General features: G+C 41.6%; 1 protein-coding gene across 2 annotated transcripts in view; it reads right to left on the reverse strand.

Annotated features, from left to right (window-relative positions):
* The window catches only part of LOC124161982 (kynurenine/alpha-aminoadipate aminotransferase, mitochondrial-like), a 29,588-nt gene extending 18,396 nt beyond the window's left edge, over positions 1-11,192 (reverse strand). The window contains exons 1-2 of one of the 2 annotated variants that reach the window (XM_046538273.1): positions 10,960-11,192; positions 2,758-2,861 (exon numbers count right to left, since the gene is read on the reverse strand). In XM_046538273.1, the coding sequence (XP_046394229.1) occupies positions 2,758-2,861; positions 10,960-10,991 (136 nt within the window). In that variant the 5' untranslated portion in view covers positions 10,992-11,192. The remainder of the gene's footprint in view (positions 1-2,757; positions 2,862-10,959) is intronic. The other variant, XM_046538274.1, reaches the window with a different exon arrangement.
* Between the last annotated feature and the right edge of the window lie 510 nt (positions 11,193-11,702).

Here is an 11,702-nt window from a genome sequence, read left to right on the forward strand (position 1 = left end):
GTATCTATCGGGAAGCATAAATGAATGGTGTAGTGAAAAAAGACTGAGGTTACTTGAACCAAAGTTTTTTTTTACTATTATAAAATTCTACGTTTGCATTAGTCGCTTTATTTACAACATATATAGAGTAAAAAATAATAATAAAATAAAGGCGTCGGATGATAAAAGAGAACCTGACACTATTTTGAAAGATTTAATACTCAAAAAGGTAATTTTAGAGATTTTTTAGACCTCGGTGCAGTTTCTAGGAGAAAATTTAATTAAGAACAATACATTGTTTCATTTTATAAGCTGAGAATTTCTACCTTTGCATAGTATTTCTCTTACGCTATTTAAAACTTTTTATCACTAAGTTTTTAAGAGCCATAGTGTCAAATTCCGGACATGCAATTTCCCGTAACCCATGTAGAAGTGAGATGGGCCGCCACACGAGCCCCGGCCGAGAGCCCCCAATCACCCCAGACCGTCCTTGTGGAAATCAGTGGCGGATACAGATGGGGGGCGCAAGGGGCGCGCGCCCCCCCTTGCGGGTGCGCTTGTATTGCCGAACATTGCAAAACCACAATTGTAACTTTTTTATATCATAAGATGGCATTGTCTTTTACATGTTTATAATCACTTTAAATAAAATTTTCATATACTTTGCCTGAGGCTTGATCATCTTTTATTACGATAAAAGTAAAGACAACTCAAGATATGTTGCGCCCCCCCCTTGAGTTTTTTCTGTATCCACCACTGGTGGAAATTTCCGCCCGCAATGGCCAGTTCAACCCTGGATACAACACGTGATACCGACCATGTACACAGAGAGAATTGGAATAATAAATACTTTATGCATGCTAAAAACAAGATAAAGACTGACTTGAAATAAACTGCATTCTTATTTTTTTATCGTGCGAGAATTCGCAACGAGAAAAGGAGGATATCCTGTGGACCATTGAAGGGAGCTCAGGAAATACGTATTTCATGGCTAAGGACAGTGGAGCAAGGCTTTGGCCGCTTCGGCTGTTGCTCTCGTAACTCAGCTATCCGCGACCGTCATCTGTCTCGCGTTGCGAAATCTCAACTCGAGGTCGCGCTGTGACATAACACCAGATTTTAAATCCATTGATGTGTGCGGTCTAAAATGATACCGACTCGCAATAAAATAACAGCGCTTTCAAGAAGATCGTCTATTTAAAAGTTTTACACAAAATTTCAAATTAATGAATTTCGAGAAATAGTTAAATAGCAATTTTCTGCGCATCATTATTAATTTTCTTGTCTAATGGATGAATAGAAGAAAATTATGATCAAATCAAGTGGTTTGATATAAGCTTCACATTATTTTCATTAAAAAAATGTGTACGGTAAAGGGGAACTAAATGTAAAAGTAAAGGGAACTTGAAACAATAAAAATGAAACAAAGCTGACAGACAATGTATATAGACCGAATATCAAATGAAAAAATATGTAATCAAATGGAAGTAAAAAGAAGCATATGGAAATGTTAAGAATGCATCTTTCAAACAAAGAAAATAAACTCATTTAAACCCTTCCACAACCCCGCCTTATCCCCCCGCGAATGGAATTACCCGACTCGAGCACGGAGTCACGTCTTACGAGATGTAAACGGTGACAAAAACCTCGCCAGGGAGCCCGAAATAAAACACTCAGGTGGTCCAACGTGTGCTTGGATCTCAGTGAATTCCATACGTTACGGCTATTGCCCCTGGAGCTCGACTCCAGTTTCGCTAGCCCGACCGCGTCCGTCCTCGTCAGCTCTTGGTGATGTAAAGGCAAAAAATGCTCGCCTTTTGTGCCAATGCTTCAAGTTTTCACCGTCAGTAAAATGGGACACGTGGGTGTCCACGTATTATTGAAAACAACAGTACATTCATTAATTGTTTATATTTCCATTTTTCGACACTAAAAATTTCTGTTTAAGAGTTTATCCCTGTGCTAGTTTGTCCATATATATAGTATCCTCTGTGCATTCCATCCGCTAGGGCCTTTGCCCCTGGAGTTTGACTAGCCCGGCCGCATTCGTATCCCTCCTCGCCGGCTGAAAAAGCGGAGGACTCGGCTTGTCTTGAATGCCAAAGCTCCATCAGTAAAATGGGACATGCGGCAGTGACGGCGCGTGCGCATACGCATGTTAACAAGTGCACACACAAACATTTATGAATTATGAAGGAAAACTATTCCTTTACCACGAGACAGATAAAAATCCTGTCTACGTATGGTTGAAATATGAAGCTCCAAACGCTACATCTATCTCCTAGGCGAATTCACCGCTCTGCAAACGTGCGATCCCGTGTTATCGCGCTGGGTGCATTTTCAGTCTATGCGATCGCTTGAGGGTGCTCTGGCGGGACGAGGTCAGCGGGGGGGCATGCCATGTTCAAATAGCTGCTGGGAGCAGACTCAAAACGACGCGAGTGCGCACGCGCATATTTGGTGAGTAACTCGCAGGTAGTGTAAGGATCCTATTCCGTCAATGCATCCAGTGCCATTCAGCAGCATTCATTTGAACTTCATGCCCTTTTTCATCATCGTACATCTTCTCTAATGCACACCCTAGATGTATAACCACCAGGCGCCACTGACTCGCGGGTATCTATGCATATTATTGAAAACGATAGTACATAATAGACATGGGAAGTTTAAAGGTGGGAATATGGATGGATGTGTAGTCCAAGGACCCTTACACCAGGGTCAATGCAGACAGGTCAATGTGCGAACAGGAGCGTGGTCACCCCATTTTTGTCAACTCACTCAGTTCCCGGAGGGGTGATGGCTTCCTGCCCTTGGCCAAGTCATTCACGAAGTAGGAGTAATCGGTGACCACGCTCGGCTTTGGCTTCCGCAGGATCTGGCCGCTGAAACGGTACGAGCGCAAACAGAATTTAGTTTTGGTGTTTTTTTTCCACTTCCACAGTTTCGTGGGTTTTACTTTCACATCTGCCCCGAGGGTGGGGGATGAGAAAATTTAATTGGGGAAGAAAAGAGGGGAGAGGCAAAGAGAGACAAACACCTAAAAGAGTCACAAACTTTCACTAGTAGACGCAAGGAAAGCAGACCCCCATCATCCCGATTTGGGAGGAGGACTAGCAACTATCATTGCATCTATATCAAGAGTTCAGCTTCAGGATTCCTTAAAAGCGGTAGCATACATAAAAAATCCAAGCGATCCAAAGATCGAAACATACCGACAAATATTAAATATCTTAGAGACTGAAGGATGTAATAGCCTCATAAGGATCACCACGCGGATCTCGACGGATGACCGCAGAAAACTAGTGCATAATTACACACAAATATATTTATTTCACAGGAAAAGATTCTCTTCCGTATAAAATTCTCTAAAAGAACTTAATCGAGAGCATTATATAAACAGTGAATATCTTCTTCCAAATAACACCATGCCACTCCTTAAAGATCGCTACGCCGATATTACACGATAAAGACGTCGGTCGCATGTTTCATGGAAACGGGTATTTCAGGAAAAAATTTGAAAATAACATGCCTGAAAATGCATTTTACATCATTTTAGCGCTTAAAAATTAACGTCAGGCAGACGCAGTTAGCATATATCAAATTCAGACAAGAAATTTAAATTATTTTTTGATCTCTCTGAGGCTTTGGGGGGGGGGGATACATCCCCTCATCTCCCCATAGTTACGCCACTGTTGTCAATACACGTATTTTTTGATTGTGTATTATATTCATAGCCAGGAAACTGCACACAAACTCTCGGTAATATGTCCGAAGATAATGCTTGATACACGAGCTTAATTTCTAGCAATAAACCAGGACATTCACCGCGTAGCGTTTCTATTTCCGGCTAATACGTATGTTGACAAGTATCCTAGCGACTAAAGCGCCAACATTTAAGGCGACCGGCGGTAATAAATGGAATCGCGTGAGTAAAGAATAGTGGGGCCTCATGTAGTGAAGACACTAAAAATGGTTGCTTCTTTAGTTTTCATTTATTATTTTATGGCAGCGCCATTATAAAGGCACATTTCGAGCAAACTCCTCGACTGGAACCACCAAGCTCAAAACATTCGAATGCCTGTAATTACGCCCGTGGGCACTTCGGAGGCAGTGCTCCCCTCTCCGGATCAAAAAGGCGCCGGCGCTTTGGGACGGCGAAGATATTTCGAGAGCGCGTGTCGTCAGAGAGAATCGGAGGTGCTGCGGCGCCCCGAAGCGATTGAGAAACGACCTTAACTTCTAGGCGTCGTCGTCAACTACGCGCCTTCAACTGTCGTCGTTCGATTACGCGATTACTCCAGCGCCGACCTTCAAGAGGCGGAAGAGAATTCAATTTCTTTGTCTGACGCAATCGGGAGTAGAGTTCCACGAATGGATTGGCAGTCAAGGCTTGGATTGGCCTGCGGTGAACACCTTCAACTCCAGTTGCGAGTGTAGCACAGATATCGTCCGTGTACCAAGGATTTCTGGTCCAGAAACATAGCCTTTACATATCGCACTACGTATTACCTTCGATCAAGTCACTAGGGAGCCGAGATGAAACATAGAAGCGGCTTCAGTTCGTCTCGTGGTGGATAAATTTATGTCACCATTCCTTGGCATTATAATCCAGTTTTCTAAAATATCGGCGGCGTGGCCATGAGCGGAGAGTAATCAACATAATTTGGATGTTTCCACTTAAGTGCTTGCATTCACGGGCGGTCTGGCCAGGTTGGCTGGTCGGCAATCGAGCGTCTATCGTGAAGCATATGTGAATGGGGTGATTAAAAATGATTATTTGAACCAATATTTTTTTTGCAATTAAAAAATGCTACGTTTTCATTACTTGCTTCATTTACAACACACTCAGCGTAAAAAAATCATATGAATAAATAAATTATTGTCGTCAGGAAACTAAAGAGAAACGGATGCTTTTTTCAAAGGGTTATTCGAAAAGGTTATTTTAGATATTAGTGCAGATTCAAGTAACAAATTCACATAATACATAATTAAGATTTATTCAATTATTTATATTCATCATCTCTCAAAAAGCACTATTTAGCCATTAAATTAGCTGTGAAATTCTCACTTTTCGTAGAATATTACAATAAATTAAACTAAATAATTGTAAAATATTATGGTAAATTAATCAATTTCAACCTGCTAAAATAGCAATTCCCACAAAACTTCGTTCTTTAAATTCTCCATGCGGTGTATTCAACCCGTTATGAGTATAGCTCGGAGACGACGGTAATCGAAGACTATCCACGCTTGAAAATTTAGTAAAAAAAGGGAGAAAATGATGGAAAAAATGGCGTCTTTAAAATTTTTTAAATCAAAATGATAGACTTTAATAATAATTCTTGAGGCGAAGATTTCAAAGCTCCAAATCTTAACTAATTAGTGTATAACATTAAGGGACTATAGGTCGCCTATCAGTCCATTTGATTGATTTAAAATTATGCAATAATTTAAAAATGGGAAGTTGACAATTAGTGCAAGATTTATTTCGATGACTTGATGCAACAGTAAAGCAGTGATTTTCAATTATGGTTTCAAATCATGGATGAAAGCTTAAGGAACAAATCGATGAAAGGATCAAAATCAGTAGAAAGTTTTAATGAATACTGTGTGGAATATAACAAAGTTTATTTTTGAAACTAACTATCATGTGACGGTATATCATGAATTCATATTCATGCTTTGAGGGCATGTCACGAGGCCATGTTACTTTCACGAAGTTAACTCGTAAACCACTGATTTGACATCGTAACATGCTTGAATTATGGCATTGAATCTAATTTCCAAAGCATTACCTTGCAATCTTGTTGTACTTGAATACAAAAACTTAGTAATAATGTCCCACGCTCGCTGAGAAATGAACCACAGGGGGCGCAAATGAGCGCGTGTTACCCATATTATGCTTAAAGTCCCCATTTTATTTTTACATTTTACTACATAGTAATCTTTTGTATTTCTCCAAAATTTATACCGTAAGTATGTACCACAGGTTAGTCGATTGATACTTGGAATAAGTTATCTGCAGTCGACCTTACTTAACAGCTAGGACAGAATGTGGCTGTCCACTGATTTATTCAATTATGTATATTCATCATCTCTCAGAAAGCACTATTTAGCCATTAAATCGGAGGACAAATTTTTCCACAAATAAAAATGGTCGACCTGGATGGGCGAGGCTGTTGGAGGCGCATAAATAAGGCGTGCGTAAACTGGCGCATAAGTAAGGTGTGCGTCAAGATTTATATATGTTAACCTTTATTGAACTCTGCCGTGAGAATACCATTGGTGACGCACTTCTCGCGCTCCGCGTAGGCCGTTTAAATAAATGCGGGGAGGTAATGTTCCGACCTGTGCATCTAAGAGGTCACGCTTTTTCGTTGCCAGCTTTGAAATGCACCTAATCTAAATATTTAAATTCCCTCCGCTATTCACCGCGGGGTATATGCCGTGACTCACTCAGTTGACGGAAGGTCCGCTTTCCTGTTACATTATCCACTAAGAAAATAGACCTCAAAAGAAAAATTGTGTATTTTCTTCTCCAAAAATTTTTTATAGGAGACATAGTCCTCCTGCAAACTGAAATCAATCCATTGTTAAAACTTTCGCGGTTGCTCGTCATGTTGGATAAAAAAACTTTTGGGTTATGTCGCCGCGGCAATTTTCGGATGGCCCCAACGTTTCCCGACAATCCCCACCGATGCTGGTCGCTTTTTCTTCTGCAGCGAAAAAAAGCGACCAGCGTCGTTCGAGAAACATTGGGGCCACCCGAAAATAGACCCGGCGGCATATCCCAAAAGTTTTTTTTTATCTAACATCAATCCAATCGAATTGTATCAAACTCACCAACAAAGAATTTTCTCCAACAATTAGGAAAGCCTTATTTGATTTTATACTGAGAGATATCTATAAGCAACCTACCGCAGATGTGATAACACTTCATACACAGTTCGAGCAAGCCTTGGTAAAGTTCTTTTAACAGTTCTGCGTCATAAGAAGGCCAAAAGCTTTGGCGAGAACTGTAGAGCGCCTTCAAAAACAGACGTGGAAAGACGCAGGCTGAAATGAATACCGCAACGCATTTGACTGAAGGGACTTTCTCGGGAGTTGGAAGGGAAATCGGATCTGACCGTCGCAGCAGCGACTTCCGGCCCCAGCGGCGATTCCGGCGACGTAAACAACGAACGGTGCTTGGGAGCCGCGGACCGACGCATTCTTACTGGCATATTACCAGGCACGAACGTATTCACGGGCAGGGGGGCGGGGTTATAACACTAGTCCCTATAGATAGACCATTTTATTCAGGGGTTTTCACAAAATTGTTGAAAAATTATAAACATAAGACAGTTTTCACAGTGGCGCAGCGAGGGGGTATTTTGATGGGTTAAACCCCCCCCCCCTAGAGTTCAGAGAAAGGTTTAAGTTAAATCTATTTTACTTAATTGCATTAATATTACTTATAGAATAGTGTAAGGATTTATAAAAATATCCCTCAGAAAGCCGTAAAACTCACTATTAATCCTCAATTTTTCAGGGGAGGGCCCCCGCAACTCCCGATTACCCTTGCGGGTATGCCATACCCCCAGACACCCTAGTATTAGTTGCGCCTAAAACCCCCCTAGCACAGAGTTAGCTGCGCCCCTGAGTTGTCATAAAAACAAGCCACGGTAAATAACTTCACGTTCAGTCGGTCGCACACAGTATTTGTGGGAAAGATAAACGAATTTCAGTGGGTTCTGATTTCAGGGCCGGAACAAGAAGTTTTGTCGTAGGGGTGGGGGAGGGCAAAGATCAGTTTGCCGCCCCCTTCTCTGATCCCCCTCACACCCCCTAAAATTTAATACATCCGTAAGTTTGTTTTGCGGTAGTTGATATTACTCACCTCATAACTGCTAATAAGAACTTTTAATAATATTATTGCTTAATAGTCTATACATCAATAATAGATATTAAATAATTTAATTAGAAAAATTAATAACGTTAAAAGTAACTTTTCAAATTTTGTCGCCCACTGAAATATGTCGCCCCGGGCACGTGCCCCACTACTCCGCCCAAGTTCTGGGCCTTTCTGAACCCATTCAGTACCCTCCCATGAAACCCATATACTTAGTGCCTTGCATGAAACGATTGACGTCGGTGCCTCGTGTGGAGCGAACCATTCGAGGAGTGGAGGAGGGAATCGCAATCACAAGCAAGGTAATATGCCGTGACCAAAGGGAGGAGCAAAATTTCGAAATTCCATTGGGGGAGACAGACGTGCCTTGCGACACTATGTCCAAGAATGAGTAAAATGCACTGACAATGGGTGAATACGATCTAGATGGATTATCGGCTTCAGCAACCAAGGCTGGAATTGTAAGATTCAACATCACGTACTAAATCTGATGGGCAAAATACGATCATAGCCCGTGCTTTCATGTTGTTCATCTCGATTGTAGAAATTTTATTTCCAGAACACTTAATGCGCGGAAAATCGGAGAAGTGATATGATTTTTAATTCAATGCATTTATTTGTAACTTCTTGTTGAACAAAATTCAATGCAAGCAAAATTCTTTCCATTTCCCTTGACAGCAATAAAGTTGGAGCTTCTATTTTCGCCTCACCTCTTGTTTACTTTGTAGCCAACTTGAGCACTTTTTTGCATTTACGTACGAGGTTTTTTCAGAAAATAGCGGGAATTAAATTTTCATATTTCTCTCGAGTTTGGAAAAATTGTCAATTTTTTATTATTTTAGTAAGCGTGCTTCTAAAATATAATAAAATTGAGAGCTCTACTCATTTTTTACTTTTTTTGCGGCAGCCGCCAAGGCTAGACGTGTTTTCGCGAGCTAGGCGATTTTCTCGGCTCACACTCCATTGCTTGTTCGTGAATTTTTGGCCAAAACAATAGTGGAACGATGTCCCAGCCTCGACATTCGTCGGACATGGGACTGTGCGAATATTTCCTATTTCTAAAAATAAAGAGAACCAAAGCGCCGTCATTTTACAATCACAAATGACATTAAAAGCGAATCGCTGACAGACGTTTAAGGCTATATAAAAGATGGAGAAGTTTGAGAAGTGTTCCAAGTATTGGATAAAGCACTGGAAAAAGTGCATAATAGTATACAATTTGGACTATTTTTAAGGCAACAACATCAATGTAAACAAATAAATAAATAAATATTTTCATAAAAAAAATCATTTTTTCCGTTGTTTCCTGAACGCACTTCGTAAACCGAGTGAATTTTCGTTCTCCAAAGCGGTTACGACGCAAAAATTGGCTCCGATAGGCTGGAGTAGAATTTATCTTAAGCTAACAAGCTGTAAGCTAAAGGGGATGGGATTAATTTTACGCATTCGTGGTAGGGGGAGGGAATAATTCTTTTCTGTGTGCCACTTTGAGGACTTACAGTTCGGGCTGTCGAAGGCTCCACCTGGATTTGAACTCAGAATCCTGGGGTCAGAAGATCACAGCTCCACCCACTTAGCTTCCTCCTCATGTCGTTTCTTACGATACCATAATTCTCCATCTGAATTTAAAACTCGTATCAACTTTTCAAGAGCTTAAAGTAGTATAAAGCAGCACTAATTTATTAGACAACTGACCTGATATTTTAGAAACTGATTCATTACTCAATATTTTGCTAATTACAGTTAATAATTGCGCTTACGACTTATGCACAACGAATTATTTTGTGTAATACGTTTGACTGTGATTCAATGAACGCATTAGAGCTAATAATATAACATCATATTGTACTCGAGAACATCAAATTGGGACACATCGAGGTACGAATTAAAGTGGTGAATGAGACGTCAACTTTGAAAATTTGAAGTTAAACACGTGCAAAAGTCTAGATATGATGTCATGTAAATCAAATCACTACGAAGGAACTCGGGGTTTAATCACAGTTCGCGTAAAATCCTACCTTAAGAGGACGCATCACTTCCATTCGAAGGGAAGTTTGGGTCCTTTTTCGCGAATAATCTCTCTCTGAAGACTGAAGCAATCACCATGAAAAGTTGAGGGTACATAAAGGAGACGTATTTTCTGCTGAGGACAACTTTAGTATTCACATTAGGGTTAATGTTTGATAGCGTTCACTCTATATACCCTGATAATTTATAGATACAAGCGCAAGTTTAAAACAAGCAATTATCCGCTAAAACAGATAAATACGTTCGGTGGAGAGTTAGTGCATTCTTGAAAGAAATGTTTACTGGTGGACTTGGGTTTAACGACCCATTTGACGGATGGAGAGCTAAGGCACCATCTTGCTGAATACAGCACACAAAGAGGGATCAAACCACAAGGATTTGAACCTGAGCTCACTGGTAGGAAAACCAACACTGCAGGCACCACACCAGTCCAATCTCCGGACTTGGCTCGAGCCACGAAAGAGGAGGTTAATTTCCCCTACACGGAATTTTCTTGCCCCGGGGAGATGAGCGAGGCGTAAACGCTTGACTACTGATTAAACAGTCCCGGTGAAGGCTTCGCACACCCTAAAAATAAAAATCCTCGAAGTGCTTGCTCGCCCACGATAACGACCTGGCAACCCTTCCCTGAATATGCGATATTCACTTTTTACTCGAGAACGTCAAATTTGGACGCATCGTGGTTCGAATTAAGGCGGTGCATGTAAAGTTAACTTTGGGAATTTGAAGTTACACTTATGAAAAAGTCGAGGAATGATGATTCAGTGAATCAATTCACTGAAAGTAATATACTGGGGTGAGCTCTACCTCACCTAGCAAACCTTCGGGGTGAATCACAGAGCGCGAGGAATTGTCGCGCTACCCCTTCCTTGAACGTGCGATATCCACACACCTGAGGAGTAGATTGGGACAAGCTCTACCCTAAACTAACAAAACCAACCTTCGGGGTGAATCACTTGAGTGCACATTTAGCACTAGAGAGCACACTTGCGGGCGACACCATGCGGGTAGGTACACAGACTCGTTTCACACAAATATCAACAAGGTATAAAGAAACGAACCTCAACTGCCAAAGACTCCTCATTCCGGGCATCTTGGATGGGGACTAAAATGTTCCTTCTCTCAATTCGGATACAGTTCACACTCGGAGACGGAAGAAATAAACACAGTGTAATTGTTTCCTCTTGATGCGGTGGCTACAGTCTCCTTGAGACTCCTTGCTGCGAGGGAAGCTTCTTTCCCGATCGACGTGAAAGCGGTATCCGACGGCTGAACGACTAATGTGAAGTCTTAACAGCGGTCCCTCATTTATGGCCGAGACAACTCGCCCCTCCCGATCGCAAAGTTCCCCTCCCGAACCTCCTCGTTGGGACCAGTCTGTGCAGAAAAGAGGGGTTTGGCGGTCAGGGAAGAGGGGGGTGGGGTTGGAGGGTTGGGGGAGGGGTTGGTGGGTTGGAGGAGGGCTGTCTTTGAAGGGCGGTGTGGTTCGATTCAGCACGATTGCGGATTGCTGTCGTCAGAGGAAAGTGTCGGGGGCACTTGACTCCTAACTGACATCAAACCACGAGAGATATATCATATGCCGCGACCGGCCGTGTTTTCTCTTCCTTCCTAACCAATTGTGCCTTCGATCACAAACAAAATGAAATGGTCTTTATTTGTGTACTTACGTATGCGTTGGGAAAATTTCAGCTTTTGTATAACAACAGCAGCTATGGCATGTACTTATTTACGGAAGTCAGTCTTGATACAGGCGCTTGTAACTTTGAGCGGTGGCGCAGCGAGGGAGGGTTTTGAGAGATTT

This window comes from Ischnura elegans, chromosome 7 (genome assembly GCF_921293095.1).
Source record: "Ischnura elegans chromosome 7, ioIscEleg1.1, whole genome shotgun sequence".
NCBI classification, from domain to species: domain Eukaryota; kingdom Metazoa; phylum Arthropoda; class Insecta; order Odonata; family Coenagrionidae; genus Ischnura; species Ischnura elegans.